At 38.7% G+C, this 20,286-nt stretch overlaps 1 protein-coding gene across 1 annotated transcript in view; it reads left to right on the forward strand.

The window, feature by feature from the left end:
* The window catches only part of MORC1 (MORC family CW-type zinc finger 1), a gene marked incomplete at its 3' end in the record, with an annotated part of 179,097 nt that overhangs the window by 56,276 nt on the left and 102,535 nt on the right, over window positions 1–20,286 (forward strand). The window contains exons 9-13 of the mRNA XM_082655264.1: window positions 8,078–8,203; window positions 12,988–13,067; window positions 13,987–14,060; window positions 16,446–16,510; window positions 18,735–18,878. Coding sequence (XP_082511390.1) covers window positions 8,078–8,203; window positions 12,988–13,067; window positions 13,987–14,060; window positions 16,446–16,510; window positions 18,735–18,878 — 489 coding nt within the window. The remainder of the gene's footprint in view (window positions 1–8,077; window positions 8,204–12,987; window positions 13,068–13,986; window positions 14,061–16,445; window positions 16,511–18,734; window positions 18,879–20,286) is intronic.

Consider the following 20,286-nt stretch of genomic DNA (forward strand, 5'->3'; position numbering starts at 1 on the left):
AAAACGGAGCTGGAGGAATCAGACTCTCTGACTTCAGACTATACTACAAAGCTATAGTAATCAAGACAATATGGTACTGGCACAAAAACAGAAATATAGATCAATGGAACAGGATAGAAAGCCCAGAGATAAACCCACACACTTATGGTCAATTAATCTATGACAAAGGGAGTAAGGATATACAGTGGAGAAAAGACAGTCTCTTCAATAAGTGGGGCTGGGAAAACTGGACAGCTAGATGTTAAAGAATGAATTTAGAACACTCTCTAACACCATGTACAAAAATAAACTCAAAATGGATTAAAGACCTAAATGTAAGAGTGGGCACTATAAAACTCTTAGAGGAAAACATACAAAGAACACTCTTTGACATAAATCACAGCAAGATCTTTTATGACCCACCTCCTAGAGTAATGGAAATTAAAAAAAAAATGGGACGTAATGAAACTTAAAAGCTTTTGCACAGCAAAGAAACTATAAACAAAATGAAAAGACAGCCCTCAGAATGGGAGAAAATATTTGCTAACAAATCAACGGGGAAAGAATTAATCTCCTCAATATATAAACAGCTCATGCAGCTCAATATTAAAATAACAAACAACCCAATCAAAAAATGGCTGGAAGACCTAAATAGACATTTCTCCAAAGAAGACATACACATGGCCAAGAGGCATATGAAAAGCTGCTCAACGTCGCTAATCATTAGAGAAATGCAAATCAAAACTACAGTGAGGTATCACCTCACACCTGTTAGAATGGCCATCATCAGAAAATCTACAAACAACAAATGCTGGAGAGGGTGTGGAGAAAAGGGAACCCTCTTGTACGGTTAATGGGAATGTAAATTGATACAGTCACTATGGAGAACAGTATGGACGTTCCTTAAAAAACTAAAAATAGAATTACCATATGATCCAGCAATCCCACTACTGGGCAAATATCCAGAGAAAACCATAATTCAAAAAGACACATGCACCCCAATATTTATTGCAGTAGTCTTTACAATAGGCAGGACATGGAAGCAACCTAAATGCCCATCGACAGATGAATGGATAAGGAAGATGTGGTACATATATACAATGGAATATTACTCAGCCATAAAAAGGAACGAGATTGGGTCATTTGTAGAGACATGGATGGACCTAGTGACTGTCATACAGAGTGAAGTAAGTCAGAAAGAAAAACAAATTTCGTATATTAACACATATATGTGGAATCCAGAAAAATGGTAGTGATGAACTGTTTTGCAAGGCAGGAATAGAGACACAGATGTAGAGAAGAAACCAAGGGGGGAAAGTGGGGGCTGGTTGTGGGATGAATTGGGAGATTGGGATTGACATATATACACTAATATGTATAAAATAGGTAACTAATAAGAACCTGCTGTATAAAAAAAATAAAATTCAAAAAAACGTACCTTTATTTCCCCTTTGTACCTCAGTATTTAAATGGTTAAAGGAATATTGGTTTAAAAATTGTTTTTCTCAGTACTTATTACTTGTTTGACTTCTTGAATCCATGTTGTTAGTGAGAAGTCTGATGAAGATGTAATTATTAAAATTTTGTAATGCTCATTTTTCCTGTGCATAGCTTTTAGGATTTTCTCTTAACCTTTAATAATTCCATAATGTGGGTCTTGGCTTTCTCTAATTCTTCATACTCAGCAGTTGGAGGACTCTTGTAACTTATTACTTTCATATGGGCTCTGCCTTCAAATAGATCCAGATCCAACCACTTATCATCTCCTCTGCTGCTATGATCCTGGTCCAGGCTACCCTCATATCTCACCTGGATTATTGCAGAAGTCCTCCCACTGGTCGACTGGTCTTCCTGCTTCCACCCTTGGCCCTGTAAAAACTATTCTACCCTTGCTCCTCTGTAGCAGCCAGAGTAGTCTTTTAAACAGTCTCTGTATAGAATTCTCCAGTGACTTCCCATTTCACCCAGAGAAAAAGTCAATGTCTGTACAGTGTTCTGCAGCATCCTGCATATTAGTCGCTTATATTTCTCTGATCTTCTTTCCCCTTTTTCTCATTCTTCTCTACGCACCCAAGCATCCTTACTATTCTTCCTTGGATTTCAGCAGGAGACTAGTATGTGTTCTAAGTCTACCAACTTGATTCTAGCTATGTCTTTGATTTTTAAAAAAAGATTCCTTTATATGATGTCATGGTCTGTCAGCAGAGACATTAGGGTTAATTGAATGAATGGGCAGCATTTGCAGTCTAATGCCATATCATATGTTCTTTGTAAAGTCCATACAGAATTAGAAAATATGGGCACCATATCCTTGAATCCTGTTCTGTGGATGGAGTTGAAGGAGCCAGAACCTCAGGCTTACAGGCAGGTAGGGGCTGTGGATGGAGGCTGCCTGAGCCCGTCCACTAATTCCCACCACTCTGCAGCAGTGCTGGGCGTCCAGCCACTCAGCCTTGGAGGCAGTAGGTACATTATAAAAAGCATGAACTTTGTAGTCACTTAGAACTGGTCTCAAATTCTGGTTCTTCCACTGAGTAACGGACTATAGATAGATTCATTTTACATTCACTCATTCAGTGGATATTTACTGAGTGTAAGTATCAGGCCTTGCTTTAGGATCTGGGGATATATCAGGGAAGAAAACAAATATCTCTGCCCCCAAGTGGCTTGAATTCTGTTGAGAGAGCTTTCATTCTAATGATAAGTTATTTGTGGTCTCTGAACTTCAGTGTTCTCATCTACAGGATGAGGCTATTGCATCATCTACTTAATACGAATACTGTAGAAATAGAAGAGGCACAGTACTGGGCATGTGGAAGTTCTCAGTGCATTTTAATTCTGTCCATTCTTCTTCTCCCATAGCACTTCTTTCTAGCACTTACTATAATGCTCTGTAAACTAACTCAGTGCCTGGTACATAGCAAGTAACAGATGAATTAAGGTAAACCGAATTGAATGTCAATGTCTAGGTAATTTTCTAAGGATATTGCAGATACTTTCATTGGAAGGTGCTGGCACTTTCCGTAGTGGGTTCTACTGTCCTCCATCCCTGAAGATCACTGGGGACCTTTATTAGGATGAGAGGGGGAGTTTTAGGAAATTTTGTAAAGTGCTTCTATTACCTTTGAAATCTTTTTTGACTTCCAAACTGTGAAGGCTTGATCACTCCTATAACATTTTTCCTGATTCCCTTTTGGGGGGCCAGGATCATATGACCATTTCACTTGGTCTGTTATGTATGCAATTTCCTTTTGCCCATGTTGTTTTCAATTACTTAATATCTTCTTAACATATTCAACTTTATGAAAAAATGGAAGAAACCACGGACTCTAGTAAAAAAAAAAAAGGCATGTCATGGAATTGGCTGTTATCAAAAGGGCCTTTCTTGCCCCTGGAATCCATCATGGCTCAGGATCTCAGGCAACTAGAGGAATCCATCCAAAAGTAATGATATAATACGGAGTAATGGAGTTGAAATTTTGTGCTAAGTAATGTTTTGAAATTAGGTGTCATGTTGCCAGTGTGTTTCTAAATTGACAGTCATTGGGCAGCATTCCATAATGTCTCTAGTTTATGTCTTAACTGAGCTGGCTAGGAACACATCAAAAGTCACAGCTTCAGATTGTTATAATGTAGTGCTTGCCATACTATGGTTATGGCAGAAGCACTTTCATTACTTTGCGCAGCTTATAACTTTTCTTTTAAATTGCCTCTCTGAGTTGACATTTCTCTTAGGTATAATCTACCCTGAGATTAAATTTAGTTAGCCCCTTTATAGTTCAGAACTTAAACTAGTTAAAAATCTTTACGCACTTCTTTATATTCAAGATAATATAGGCCTTGTTAATTTCAACTTCAAGAACTCTTCAGAGATTTTATAGGGATTTTTAGCAATAAATTTAGAAAATGATAAACCAGTTTTGGTTATAGTATACAGTATTTTCATGAATAGAAATATGACACTTCAGAGATACTCCAAAAGGGATCTAATTTAGTCTGGTGCCCAGATTTTAGAGTTGTTTTCTCAACTATGGAAGGTAGCTCAGTGGTTGGACTGGATGGGAGTCTGTTGTCTGTGTACCCAGTGTAGATAAATGTGGAGGGTGTCCTAGGTCCAAACACCTTCAAGAGATTGTTCTGCTCCCTTCTTTCAGGAAAACTGCTTTACATACTACCCTGTCCAGTAGGTCTACCAGGCAATGGTTCTTAAAACTGGTGGAGTTAAAGAAACACCTGGATAGTTAAAAAAAAATTCACATTCTCAGACTCCAGCCACAGAGAATCTGAATTGGTAGGTAAAGGAGATTTGACCTTGGTCATGAGACCCCTCTTTCTGGACCCTCTCCTACCCTTAACATAGTTTGGTGGTCCCAACACACCAGTCCACCCATGGTATGCCACATATGGAGCAACACTTCCAACAGCAGGAGGACAGGGTGATTAGTCTGGGAGAAGAGAGAGGCCACACAGAGGCCACAGCCACAGCTGGAGGCTAAATTTGAGACTTTTTGCGAATACCCATTGCTGAGTAGGGGACAAGCACATAGATTACCCCAGCTCCTCTATCATATTCCACAGACTATAAAGCCAGTTTCTGCCTGAAAATTTTCCCTTCTCAAGTCTGTCACATGACGGGTGTGTGTGTGTGTGTGTGTGTGTGTGTGTGTGTGTGTGTGTGTTAGGGAGCTTGCTCTCTCTCTTCTTTTCTCAGTTTATTATAGACAGTTAAATAGAAAGTAAGAGAGAAAGATGATACAGACAAAGAGAGAGAAATATGGATACTTCTGGAAAACTTTAGGTTGGAAAAGACATTTAGGAGGAAACGAGACGAACACCTCTTGGAGAAGATCTATGAAGCAGCTCCTGCATGATGGAGAGTAACACTATATTTTTTCTTAGATCTTCTGAAGATACCATGATGACAGAGTACATTTGTATCTCAGTTTCCCCAGTGGGTGGCTTTATTTGTAAACACTGGTAACATCATCACTGAGGATGATCAGTCATTAAAAAGTCTTGTACAGGGAACCCTGTGGTGTTCGTTCTAAATTAAGCCAAGGAAGTCCTGAATAATTATCATTTATTCAACAAATGTTTATTGATGAGGATGCTAGCCTCATGGAGGGTACAGCCTGATGGAGATACAAGTAAGTAAACAGTCAACGACACCACAAAGCAGCAAGTGCTGTGGAGGGGGCCACAGAAAAAGGAGGGGAGCACCGAAGAGTGACTCACCCAATCTTGGGGAGTGAGGGAAGGCTTTGAGAGGAAGTGCGATCTGAAGCGTGAAGAGCAGCTCACTGAAAATGGCCACAGAATTGAATGTGTCAAGGCTTGGGGGTAAGAAAGCATGACCCCATATCTGGAGAACTGAAGTGGTCCTAAATGGCTAGACTGAAACTGGCAGGAGACGAGGCTGGAGAGTTAAGTGGGGTCCAGATCATGAAGGACCTTATGTATCACATAAAGACGTTTGAAAGTGACATTGGGAAGCCTGGTTCATATACAGATGTCATATTTAGCCTTCTTTGTCTTTCTGTCACTGACATAATAATAGCATAAGAAGTATTGCTGTTCTCTTTGTCACAAGTAAATAGGAACTTTCAAAAGTAGGTGTGTGGGGGCTTCCTTGGTGGCGCAGTGGTTGGGAGTCCGCCTGCCGATGCAGGGGACACGGGTTCGTGCCCCGGTCCGGGAGGATCCCACATGCTGCGGAGCAGCTGGGCCCGTGAGCCGTGACCGCTGAGCCTGCGTGTCCGGTGCCTGTGCTCCGCAACGGGGGAGGCCACAGCAGTGAGAGGCCCGCGTATCGCAAAAAAAAAAAAAAAAAAAAAGTAGGTGTGTGTGTAGCAAAGGGTTAATGCTAGAAGTCTTGCTTGCAAGATTGGCCCTTGGCTGGCTTCTGGGAACTTGGCTGGTAAACAGTTCCCCTCACTGATATAAAACTTTCTGTAACAGGTGAAGGTGGCTCACTGTGTCCAGACTGTGCAAATAACATGATATATGCTGAAAATCTACTTTTTTTTCTGGGACTCTGGAACTTTTATACATGCTAGGCAGAGGGTGTTTATATGACCAGCCCCAGTAAAAAAGACAAAAACAAAAACAGAAGCAAAGAACAAACAATGATGAAAAAGCCTTGAGGGCCCAGAGTCTCTAATGGGCTTCCTGAGGCAGAAGCATCACACACACGTTGCTACATTTTCATAGCTGGGGAAAGAGTATTCTCTGTGTGACCCTTCATGAGAGGGGGAGAACATAAGAAAGCCACACGAGGATTCCTCCAGACATCACCTCTCTTTTCCATAGGAGCCATTGTATATCCTTACTTCGTCACCACGATAAAGCTTAGCCATGAATACAATTACATGCTAAGTCCCGTGAGACCTTCTAGCACATCTTCCTCACGTAGGGGAGGTCTTGAGGATCCCCAGCAAACATGCTATGAATATTTACCTATAAATATTAATGGAATGAGTAAAGAAGTGACCTGTTAAGAAGTAGACATATTAGTGTCCTTATTTTATATTTGTATAATATTTTTTTTAACCCAAACTTGTTTAACCCAGTTGGATCTCTCACCAGATTTCTCAAATTCTCAAACTTGTCTCTGAATTACTTTTGACTTTTACCTTCAAATGACAAAGAAGTGTTAGCTTTGAGGAGAGTCAAAAGAAGGAGCTTCTAGCTGTAAGGGCAATTTCAAATCAGGAGATCCAGAAAGGATTTGAATAATGGCAGAAGTCCTCAGAATTTTTATAGTGTCCCAAGGTGACTTTTTTTTTTCTCTTAACAGGGGAGGACTTACTTGACTGTGCAGCTTCTGGTATACTAATAATTGACTACATTACTGTAGTCATGCAGATAGCCTTTCGTGTCACATTAAAGCTGCACTTGTATTTATGGAGTAATAGCCATGGACTAGATACTTTTATGTAATTTATATTGGGAAATTCTACTGAAGGCTTGCTTTTTAAACAACTAATAGAAATTCCTGACTTCATAATGAGCTTCAGATCCTGCCTGGAGGAACTTATAACCAACCAGGAAATCCTTGGACTGCCTATGGATTTCGTCTTCATTTTTGTAAATTCCTTGGAGCTCGGTTCTTTCTTACTGAGTAATTGCCAATAATGTGACCCCATTGAGCAGCCACCCCTCAACAGGCTTTATATTTCCTTTCCACCAACTTGTCTCCCTCTGGACTGAGGTAGGATTATAAAAATGATAGGTTTACTGCTCCCTGCTTTCTATTTGTGCCTTGTAGCCCTTCCCTTGTAGACTTTTCTAGGACCCAGGAGATGAAGAGCACTACTTCTTAAGCATGGCTGGGCCTGTTTTTGATCTTTATTTCTTGTCTAATTGGAGAGGATTTACAGTTCACAAGTAGACTTTAATATAGAAGGTCCCTGGAGTTGTTGTTATACAGCAACTCAGCGACTTCTCAACAATGTGCAGTTTTACAAGGGTAGTTTTCTTCATAGGCTATTTATGTTGTTTCTGCTCCCATTTTATTGCCTTTCCACCCTTTATTTTTCTCTTTTCTTTTTCACTTATCATGTTATCAGACTTCTCCCCTCAGCTGGCCATTAATACTTATTTTAACACTTAATTGCACTTACAGAGTGAAGTTTTATGTTTCTTGTTCATAATTTTCAAAGCAAATGAAACATTTTATTGTATTTCTCTGTTTGCAGTAACTTCATGGAAATATATTTCATTCATGTGGGCCTAGATTCATTTTGTTATGTTTGAGCAGGGGGATTGTTTTGTATATTTGAGGCGGTTTTGTCCTTCTGGGCTGATAGCTTTAATGAAAAGTATCTTTTCTATTGCTGATGTAAGTCTACTTTGAATCGGCTAGTTGCCAGCCAGAGTTCAGTTCTAATCAATGTGTAGGTTATTCACGGAAGCCCTTGTATTTAGGGGTGTGTGAGTGTTGCAGGATTTGCTGGTATTTGTTGTGTCATTAGGTTTAGAAAAAAGTTCCTGAAGCTGCTAGTAGTAACCATTATGACTTGGTAGTCTTATTTTTTCTTCTCAAATAATGTCATTATTACATTGTCTACAGTATGGCCTTTGATATTTTCTTTTCTAGTTTTCCAGAGAGACGGTCATTCAGAGCCTATACATCTGTTCTGTATTTTGACCCTTGGATGAGAATATTCATTCAGGCCAAAAGAGTTAAAACAAAATACCTATGTTATTGCCTCTACAGACCCAGGTAACTCACCTTTGTTCAATTATCTTCATAGAGTTTTCATTTGTAAAATACCTCCCACCCCAATTGTTAAAGTGATTTGATAGTAAGATTTTTATAATTTGATAGTAAGATTTTTACAATTGCAAATAAAATTCAAACTGCATTCTGGAAGGTTTGCTGAAGAGTAATTATATGAAACAAATATTTGGCCATAATAGTAACATACTGGAGTGAACACTGCAGTTAGATGGTCCCCCCAAGTAGGAATATGTTATTTACTTCAGTGACTCCTAGGTGCTTTGATTGTAATGGGTTCTATTAAAAAAATCTGTTCACTTATATTTTCTTTTTACTCAAATATATTTGAACTATTAAGTCATACACATATATGTGTATGTATATTTTATATAGAGAATGCACATATGTACATCTGGTTCACTTATATTTTAATTACCATTTATATTTTAGCATAAGCTTTTTTTAAGCTTACATTTGCCTATGATATAACTTATCTTGCACAACTATGCATGCTATGAGAACAGTTTTTTTTTTCTTGGTGTGTGGTGTGTGGGTGGTCATTTATTTTCTAAACATTTATCAAAACCTGTTAGTCTGAGATTGTGCTAGAAAGATAAGATTAGTTCTAGTTTTCAGGAGTTTACTATCTACTGGGAGGAATATTTAATGCTTGTACATTGTCTATATGTACGCCTTTTGATATACATTGTTATTTAATTTTGGAGTGACCCTGTGGGTTATGTTTTATCATCATTTAGAAATAAATAAATGTCAGAACTAGATAAGAACTCAAATCTTCTGGCTCCGAATTCTGTACCAATTCAAATTCCATGCTCTTTCCCCTATACCACACTAATTCTTTATAACAGACCCACATTTGTTATATTGTCTTATTTCCATGAATAAGTAGTTGCTGTTCTGGGGCCTTGCAATCACTCATATTGATATTAACATGAAAAATTGTGGATCTCTGAATTGAATGCCCTGACCACACACGAATGGATTCCTCAAAAGCTTTACTTTTGATTTCTGATTCTACTGCAGGTCATATTTTGAAAAATGAAGTACACCAAGCCTGAGACTTACTGTATAAATCTGTTTGTTCCTTAATTCATATCAAAGTGATACTTCCTTTTCATCAGTCTCATTCTTCTGGGAAGCACCAAGGGTCTCCTGGATCAATCAATATAGCTCATCTTTTCAAATTAAATTATTCCTCTCTTAGTGAGTTTGGATAAAAAATGGTTTAAGCCAGTGGAAAATGTGGATTTATCCCTATATTCTGAGGGAATTTTATTAAATTGAATTTCGTCTACCTAAATTACTTATATCAAGTGATGGCTGTTTCCTACCCTAGTATATTTTTTAATGCACCTTTCAGTGTAATATTCTTAGAACCAGGAAGTAGATATAATATAAATATTTATTTTATTCCTTCAAAGATACTTAAGGAGGCTCTGGTACTTACACGGGGCTCTGATAAACTGTTAAGTCTGATATGTTTTGGGATCTACAGTATAGCCAGGTTTAATTTTTCATGGCTTTATCCCTTAGGCTTAACTTTCTCTCCATTTGACTTATTTACTTGCATATTGTTTTCCTCACAGCTTCTCTGGTGGCAAAAGTTTTGTGTAAGAAATATGTGGCGTTCTCTGCATGTTATTTCACCCCTAGTGGGGTGACCCTTACTTTATTTCTTCCTTAAAAGGCACTCTAGCTCTAATGGCTGTATGGAAACAAATTAAAAGCTGGGAATGACCCTATAGGACCAGAGTAGAAGCATGTAAAATGTATTAAAAATGATTAAATACTCTGTCCACTTGACTATCCAGCCTCCAATAAACTTCTAGACATGAACCCTGAAGTATTATTTATAAGAATACATACCTATACTTTATGGTCAGTCATTTCTCTATATTTTCGTAGCAAACAGAAAGAAGAAGATTGTATTTTAATTGTGTGGATGGACTTACAGTTGCTGTAGTTCCTTTACCCCAATGTCTCTAACAAGTTCAGAAGGTGCTAGGGGGGAATTTTTGGTGTCATGTCATTGGTTTCCTCCCTTAATCATATTCTCTTCAGTGTTTTTATCAATAGCTTGGGTAAAAAACAGGCATGTTTGAATTCATAATAGACCCTGAACTAGAAGGAGTATCTTATATCAGGCATAATGCGAACAAGATGTGAGAGAGTTGAAATACGAAAGATAAATGTAGTATAAATAACCTACAGTCCCGAATTTAGATTTAAAAAATCTATTGTGTTAATATGCTAGACTTGGACAGTGATTTACATGAAAAAAATAGATGTTTTCATTGACCACAAGCTTAATCTAAGCTGATAGTGTGACAGGGTTGCTGAAAATATTTATGGAACTTAGCTAGCAGCACAAGATGGTAGCCATCCGTTCTCCCCCCGCTCCGCCGCGGGTGCCAGCGGCTCGGGCGGCGGGAGCAGCGGCAGCGGCCAGGCAGCCCAGCTTCGCGAAGGCTCTGCGCCCGCAGGCACCCGGCCCGCGCCCACCCCGCCGCCACGATGCCCAAGAGGAAGAAACCGGCTCCTGCAAAAGTAGAAACGAAGCCAAAAAAGGCGGCAGGAAAGGATAAATCTTCAGACAAAAAAGTGCAAACAGAAGGGAAAAGGGGAGCAAAGGGAAAACAGGCTGAAGTGGCTAACCAAGACACTAAGACAGACTCACCTGCAGAAAATGGAGAAGCTAAAAACGAGGAGAGCCCAGCTTCCGATGAAGCAGGAGGGAAAGAAGCCAAGTCTGATTAATATCACCCACCTGGTCCTATCAGGGGTCCCTGTCTCCCTCCTTGTACAATCCAGAGGAATATTTTTATCAACTATTTTGTAAATGCAGGTTTTTTAGTAACTAGAAACATTTTTAAAAAGGAGGGAGTCCCACCTCATCCCATTTTTTAAGTGTAAACGCTCTTTTTTAAGAGCAGCGTTTGCTGGTTGTTTATTTTTTGGTAGAGTCAGAAAATAGTGGGATATTGAATATGGGAGGCTTTGATTGTCTTGGGTGTCAGCTTAACATTCCACAGATGGGGGGTAGCTTTTCTATCCTATAATACAAAGCACACTAAATGGCAGTTTGGAGACAGTTGTGCATTTAATGTCTTAAACGCTTTACATTACGTGTTTCCCATGTTGTTTTTGGTAGAATTGTTTCCTAAAGGAAACCACTCACCCCTTGATCTTGGCTCTCCTGGGCAGAATTTTGTGCACTTTGTAACATCTTTGGTAATGGTAGTCCAGTTCTTCTAGTAACTGTTAATGTGCTGTGGATGACTGACAATTTGAGTGTGTAGTGTATATGATATTAAATTGTGAATTAGTTGGACTTACGATATAATAGCATATTAGTATTTGAAGGTATTGGTACTTGATATCCTGTGAAGGGAAATTTGCCTCCAAATTTTAAGCTGGAAAGTCACTGGAATAACTGTTCAGAAAAGAATCACAACTACATGATTTTTTAGATTTTTGGTACGTATATTGAGAATTGTGTACAAATTGAAATGTCTGTATACTGATCCTCAAAACAACCAATAAAATCTCAATTATAAAAGAAAAGAAAAGAAAAGAGCAAGATGGTAACACTACCAATAAACCATGTCCTGCTTATACCATGTCTGGAGGGTGATGTTCAGATGAGGATGCTTTAGGAGGGAAGGGACTTCCTAGCTCACAGTATAAATTAACTATCTGGTTATCTGGTAGGGGGTCATTGGTGGAATTGAGCATCATGCCGTGGCTGAGGGAATACACAGGGCCTGAGTGAAAACGTGAAAAGCTGCCATGTGATGGTTGGAATTCTAGAGGGCAGAACTTGGATGGCTGGATAGAAGTGGAAGACAGAGCTAGCTCAGCATGAGAGTGTTAGGCTGTTTTTGCAAGGCAGAGACACACAGATTACCTTTTTCTATTGGTGTATATTTATTTATTTAAATTTATTTGTTTATTTATTTATTGGCCGAGTTGGGTCTTCGTTGCTGCGCGAGGGCTTTCTCTAGTTGCGGCGAGTGGGGGCTACTCTTCGTTGCGGTGCGTGGGCTTCTCATTGCGGTGGCTTCTCTTGTTGCAGCGCACAAGGTCTTAGGTCTTAGACTGTAACAGAAACAAGCTGCTGGCCTAATTAGGCCCACGAGCAGTATTTTGCCTATGCCTGGCATAGGCTCATTGGGCATATAGATGTAGACTCTCTCCTCTGCCTGAACAGATGCCTCTTTTTATATGTCTTTAAATGTTTTGGCTTCAAGAGATGTTATAGAATTCTCCATCTAACTCTCACTGCCTTTCTAAACACTGCCTTTCTAAACATTGAAGTTATCAGAGAATGTTAAGCTCCTGAGTCTACATGGGTATCAGACAAAATTAGGGACTGAGAGAAGCAGTTTATCCAGTATCAGTGATGATCTGGGTAAGAGGGCTAGGTATATTAACCAGAAACTTTGATAATGGAGCAGTTACATAGAAAATTTTCTTTTTAAGAAAATTGTCCTATTTTACATGTATAAGTGAACATTTGTGTGGCCAGAGATTTTCTTATATCTCTCCTGAAGTTCCCTTACTAAAGCAAAATTGCCAAGTATCAAAAGGCAAGAAATTTTTTTTAGGCCTAAACTTTGCTGACTTACCAGCTGAATGCAACTTACTTGATGACTTTTTCTTAATAATAACATATCTCTGGAGTATATAGTCTTCCTAAAGAACATTTTTGTATTATGAACTTTAAAATGATAATCTGACTTACGTCCTTTCTTGTTTCATTTCAGAAAGTATCTGTATGTCACATCTTCTTTTAAAGGAGCATTTAAAAATGAAGTTAAAAAGGCAGAAGAAGCAGTAAAGATAGGTATGTAATTACCTATGGCCTACATCGTTATTGTTAATTTATCCAGCAGACGTTAATTGAGCAGTTATTCTGAGACATACCCTGCTTTGGGCATTATAGGAATAAACACAAGTAATCAAATGTAATTCCTACCTCTAAGGAACTTCATAACACGTTTTCCATCTTTGATTTTGTCTAAATATGATGTTATTATTATAAAAGTAATTCAAGTTCTGCGTACACACTTGGAACTAGATTGATGTATATTAGGGTTGTCCTGATGCAGAGTTAGATCATTTTAGAGACTGGTGTTGCATCCACTTTAAGAAGGCATGCTCTGGGCTTCCCTGGTGGCGCAGTAGTTGAGAGTTCGCCTGCCGATGCAGGGGACACGGGTTCGTGCCCCGGTCTGGGAAGATCCCACATGCCGCGGAGCGGCTAGGCCTGTGAGCCATGGCCGCTGAGCCTGCGCGTCCGGAGCCTGTGCTCCTCAATGAGAGAGGCGACAACAGTGAGAGGCCCTCGTACCACAAAAAAAAAAAAAAAGAAGGCATGCTCTACACATTCACTCCTCCCACAAAAGGACAAAGCCATCCTTCCCCAATGATCCAGGAGGGAAGAGTAGCTCTGTATCCATATTTCATGGATTTTAGAGAGTTTCCAGTCAGCCAAACATTCAGTCATGACTTTTGAATTTGTATGTGTGTGTATATATATATATATATATATATATGCCCTATAAGTTGTCATGACTTAGAGGACCCTGTATGGCTACCTAGTCTTGGAATGTGTGAAAGCTATAGAAGGAATACAGGATTTTCTGAGATTATCATCTGTAAGCCATTCTTACTGGTCATGGATATATTATATATATGTAATATTCATTTAAAGATGCTTGAAAGGGTTTCATTTTATTGAATCATCTTGCTTCTGTTTCTAGCTGAACTCATATTGAAAGAAGCACAAGTCAAAGGAAACCACTCTGACAGAGCTTCTTTGTCTTCTCCTGCCAAGGTATGACATATAGAGTAGTCTTCTTAAATGGTGAACAGGGTCATTTGCTTTTTCCTGTACACAGATGACTCTTATTTATCACTTACTTCTTAAACCTTTAAACAAGCTCGGAAGATTGTTAATTTTAACACAGGTAAACAGAATAGATGGGTGCAGAGACAGGGGAGGAAACTCAGCAAGTGGGGGTAGGCTGAGATTGAGAGCAAAGGTGAACAAAATGTGGGGTGAATTGAGAAGTAAGGAAGATCATCACAACTCATTTCTTTAAAAGGAAGGGAGGGCTTCCCTGGTGGTGCAGTGGTTGAGAGTCCGCCTGCCGATGCAGGGGACGTGGGTTCGTGCCCCGGTCCGGGAAGATCCCACAGGCTGCGGAGCAGCTAGGCCCGTGAGCCATGACCACTGAGCCTGCGCGTCCGGAGCCTGTGCTCCGCAACGGGAGAGGCCACAACAGTGAGAGGCCCGCATACCAAAAAAAAAAAAAAAAAAAAAAAGAAGGGAAAAGTGATAGAGAAAAGGAGAAAATAATGAAAAGCTAGCAGAAAAAACTAGCCTATCAAGTCTCCCTGAAAATATCTCTTCAAATTATAGCTCCCTATGGACCTAAATAAATAGGGAGAACAAGGAGAAGATTAATAAGCAATCCTTCTTTCTAGTGCTAAGAATTATTTACTATAATTATGAATATTACTAACAATGCTTCCAGCTTACAAAGCTCTTTTCTTATGAGTTGCTCCACACAGTTCATAAACATTCTATGTAATCCTTGCAATATGCCCATGAGTAAGATAGGTTATAAAGAACTATTATTATTAATTATAGTGCATAGAAACTAAGAGAAAAAGAATATTGCGGCCGGACATGTATTTTAAGTTTGCTAACTTTTACCAAAAATATGGTACCAAGCTTGCTACCACAGTAAGTCATTGCACGACATATTTACGTGCTTGCATGGGATAAGGAGGTATAGGGAGAAAAAAATGCTTCACTTCACCCTTCCTTCATCCTCTTCTGCGCACTCAGTATATGAATTCTTTCTGTAATTTGCCCTCAAACTTTCAAGAGCGTGTCTGATAAAGAGCTCTCATATCTAATGGTCGTGAATATGGGATGAAATCAAAGAGTAGCACATGTTAATTCCCCAAATCTATCCATGACTTTCCCCAAATTCTTTTACCTTTTTTTTTTCACTTATTTTTTTTTTTAAGGTAAACATAGACCTATCTTATTGTTGTTGACTTTTAAGGAAGAGTTTAAGCTTTCTTTATTTTGTCTCTAAAAAAATCAATCGTTGGCTGTATGTATTTGGGAGACAAGAGAAACAGACTCTTTCTAACGGGTCAGGACCTTGCTTTCTTCTTGCCTTAGCCAGTTACCTCTCGCTGCCCCTTTGCTCTGTGCTCTAAGTTCATTGACAGGAAGGGCAGGGATGTCTTTGAGCAGCTTGCTTTGTTGCTCTGATGCACACTGGTTTCTTTAACTCAGAGAAGAGAGCTAAGCAGAATGACCTCGGCTTTTGACCTCTTAAATTCCTCTAGGCGGTTGGGTGGTTGAATTTGAAGTGAAATACTTACCAAGCATTTACCATTTTCTTTTACTTTAAAGGCTGCGAAAATAAGGTTCAGTCAGAGGTATAGCCATCAAATGAGATGCCCATCTTTCACATCAAGTGGATGGATCACATTAAAAGTCTATTCTTATTTGTGAAATAATAACAATGCATTTTTTTTTCTGCCTGGTTATAGAGAGCATACCAGAGATAGGGTAGTGAATGAGCCAGTATATCAAATTAAAAGAGAAGAAAAGAAAGACAGGTGGGTACCAGTATTGAGGCACTCTGAAAGGGAGAAAGCCCAGGATAGGATACCCTATAAAGGGAAAGTTTGCGGAGGATTAGTTAGGGGTATATGGAATTTGATATAGAGGAGACATTTTCTTTTGGCCTCTGATAAAATTTTTTAATTACAATTTTTTTTTTCCCGAAGGAAGCCTTAGTGATGGATCACGTGATTCAGCATTTTCTGTTCTCACAGACAAAAGCCAGAGTCTAGGTGCATTGAATGACTTTCCCAAGCTTTCACATAGTTTGTGTGAAAGCCACTGTGACATTACAGGAAGCAGTGACTCTTTCTGTAACAGCCAGAGAGGACATTGGCATATGTGCAAAGGGAGAACTGTGGGCTTGGATTTGGTTTGTCTTCTTAGCTATTGGAACTTAATCATTTATCAAGTATTTATTGAGTATCTGCTATTGTAGAATTGCATTAGGCAATGTGACCTATCACTATTACCCTTGTGAAACCTTTAGATAATAGGATAATAAATATCAACTCAGCTCTCATTTTTTAATGGCATTATGTGCTCTCCTAACCAAATGTACTTCTCCAGGATGTATTATGGAAAGCTTTGGAAGATGTAAAAGCAAAGCAGAAGATTCTTCAAGAGAAACGGAGGTAAGACATAAGATTTTCTGTTTGCTAGAATCCTCTGTACTATGTTAAAACAAATTCTGATTTCTGAGTAGGCAGATTTGGTGATCATTATGACAGTTTCTCTTCCTTAGCTTGTGACATCTTATGATATTAAGCATAATATGGTCAAAATCCCCCAACCAGCGTAATCAATGGAAAGTATTTATAAAGTATATATTTTCATGTACACATATGTTAAAACTTCTCAATACAGAGTGAAAACTTAGTTCAGTGTTTGGTTAGATGAAGAAGAGAACTGCCCAGGGGTCCAGCTGACAACTTCTCTTTCCCTGTGTCCTTTGCCATTTAAACTCTGGAGGGTTGGTCCCAGTTCCTTCCCTCTTCTCGTACTGCTTAACAATTTAAGATAGAGTATGCTTCAAGTAAAAGTATCACTTATATAAGGTTAAAATAAAAATAGCAAGCCTATATTACAAAACCATTGTTTACATTGGTAGGGTTGACTTGATGTCCAGTTCAGGTGTTAAGCAAGTTAAATTGAAAATAATCACTGTTGTCCAAGTAAAGTCAGACTTTGGAAGCTGTGATAACTTTGAGAAACAAATTTTTAGGGAAGTGTTACTAGTTTTCAGCATTTTTTGGTGTGTGTGAACCATGATGTGCTATATAACCATAACTTTCTTCAAAACTTAAATTTGAAATGTTAATTATGCATTTATCAAAATAAATATAAAATAAATGTCATAGAAATCTTCAATGAAAAGCAAAGGCCTCTTTAAAGACTTCAGAAAGAAAAAGCTGGTTGATGACTTTTTTTGTCATCACAGTGATAGGCATGAAAGGTGACCATCCTATTACAATAATGCCAGTTGGTGTGAACTTATTTTTATAGCAAAATGCTTTTTTTAAATTTGAAGACAATCAGTATGCCATTTACTGTCACAGAGTGATTATGTCATACCCTCCAATACTCTGTTTTGGGGTCCCTTACAAAGTCAGTATTCTATTTAGTTAAACAACGGGAACATAATTATAGAGTAGACATTTTTGAGAAAAACTTTGATTCATATATATTTAACCCGACATGTATATGCATTTAAAAAATACATAATATATTAATTCATGTCAGTAACTCCCTCAGAAAGTCTGATGTACTCTATATATCATATCCATATAGAAGGACTGATACAACTTTGTCATTGTCCTTTAATGATAGATATATTTAATCAGTCCAGTAAGTATGTCAGTTGTAATAGCCCATGATCATGAATTTGAAAAGAAAAGCTGTTTTTGTGGAATGAGAGGAGCTACAGGATGGGTGGAGGGAAAGAATTATATTTGGTACCATTCTTGGTTGGGAAAGGAGAATAACATTTGCCAGGCACCTAATGTCTTCCAAGTCTGTACTGAACATTATCCGTTTTACTCCTCACGGAATCCCAAGTGGCTAGGCAGGTATTATTCCCATTTTTCACACGAGACAAAAAGTTGAAGCGACTCATCCGTAGTCACATGGTTGTTGCAAAGACAAGCTTGTATTTGAAGTCACATCCATCTTGCTGGTTCTTACATCCAGGTGTTTTTCATAGCTCCAAGCAGCCTCCTGTTATTAGGACTGTTTCTGTCATGTCTGCTATGTCTCATTTTCTATTTTTACACTTTTAATACAAAAGTCACATAGAACATAGTATAGCAGACAGAGTCAGAAAAAACAGGAGCTAATGTCTGTCGCCCTTGTAAACTTGCTTAATTAACTTTGATGTACCTTTGAATTTGGAAAAGGAGAGAAAACTAAAGAATATCTTTTGGCACATTCCAATCTGTGTAGAATATTTGGAGGTTTGAGAACACGCTGAAGGTTAGAAATACCTAAATTTTAAAATGGTCAAATCATCATTTTTCAAAAAATGCTGTGATGTACATATTAGACCAGTTGACATTTTACAACTTGCACTTTCTAGTTCTTGTAAACTGTAAACTTTCTAGTTCTTGTAAATTTAAATTGGCAAACTCATTTTTGAATCAGAGTGCTTGTGTTTGACTGGTATTGTTATTGCCTATCGTGTTTATGCAAAATACTTGGCCATACAGAGATACCGAGTCTGCTTACTAAGTTTTGCAAAATATCTCTATATTTTATGTATATAGTTCCTTTGATATTTATCTTCTGAGTTTGTTTATTAACAGTTTGTAAACTGTATATTTTTATTAATATATTTTTTTCACTTTCTAAATGTAATGCTAGAGAATTAAAAAAGGCAAGGACACTCACCCTATTCTTTGGTGTGAACATAGAAAACCGAAGCCAAGCCGGGATGTTCATTTACAGTAATAACCGCTTGATCAAAATGCATGAGAAAGTGGGCCCACAGTTGAAACTGAAGTCCTCGTAAGTATGTTTTTGTTTTCAGAGGCACAGGCAGGATGAGGGAAGTTGCAGTAATCTTTTGTCTGTGGAGTTAAGTGATTAATCATAATGGGAGCAGGTGTCATAGCCCCCATCCACCCTTCCCATCAGTGTGCAGGCATTCATCTGCCTAATTTATAATGTCAGTGGAGCTGTGTGCCTGCTCTAAGGAAAAAGCACGCTTTTGGAAACTTTACCATTTCTTGTGCCATCTACTAGGGTTAAGTTTCTGATATTTCACCAATTAAAAAATAATATAAGCAGAGTAAAGAAATTTTAGGAAAGAAAAATCCATAGTCTTATACCACAGCCCTGTTAACATTTTGTGCAGCCCCTGCATGTATGAGTTCCTGCCAGTTACCTGCATGAGCGTATATTCTTAACACTCTTCAGCCTGCTTCGATCCCAGAGTAATACATTCTGGTGCTTTCCCAGTGGTGGGTCTGAAACTCCACAAGCTGCTCTCCTGAATTATGTAGAGTCCCGAAGAGAGACCATAGAAAAGCACAGAGTCAGACAGGATAACCGCGAGCAGTAGGATGGCTCAGGGGGACCGTTTTTCATCTTGTTCCCTCACTCTCAAGGAATTAGTGATTCACTCATTTGTTCATTCAACAAGCACTTGTATTGCAGTATCTTGTGCCAGGCACTGTACTAAGCTCTGCAGACAAAATGTTGAAAACCTACTACCTTTTGCTAAGGAACTTATAGTCCAGTGAGATGGACAAATGTATAAATACGTATTTATTATTGTATGGGAACAGCAAGAATGATCTTTTAAAACATAAATTAGTTTATTCTCTTGCTTAAAATCCCAGTGCATGTAGAATAGAACTGGTTTTCATAGTCTGCCAGTGATCTGGCTGCTGCCTGGCTCTGGGACACACCCCACCCATCCCCAGACTCTGCCTGCGTTCCCCTCATACCAGCAGGCTCCCTGTTCCTTTGACATCCTAAGCTTGTTCCTGCCTTAGGGCCTTGACATTTGCTATTCCCTCTGCCTTGAACCTTCTGTCCTCAGATCTTCTTACTGCTGGTCCTAGCATGTCACTCAGGCACCAGCTCTGAAGTCTGCTCCACAGGAAGGTCTTCTTAGACTGTCTAATTAAAATCAGCCCCTGCCATCACCCCCTCTACCTTTTCTCTCTTCGCAGATTACAGCACCTGCTGTATTTTCCTTATACCAACTTATTGCCATCTGAAATGCCCTTATCACCCTTAATGGTTGTCATCCTTTAATAGAAGAGAAACTTCATAAACAGGGACCTTGTCTTTCTTATTCATAACGTATTCCTAAGTTCCTCGAATAGGGCCAGGTGCTGAGCGTGAATGAATTGATGAATGAACAAATATATGTTAGAGGCAAGTATCAGGTGCAAAAAGCCTCTTA

The sequence above is a fragment of the Grampus griseus genome (assembly GCF_964374135.1).
Source record: "Grampus griseus genome assembly, chromosome: 5".
NCBI lineage: Eukaryota > Metazoa > Chordata > Mammalia > Artiodactyla > Delphinidae > Grampus > Grampus griseus.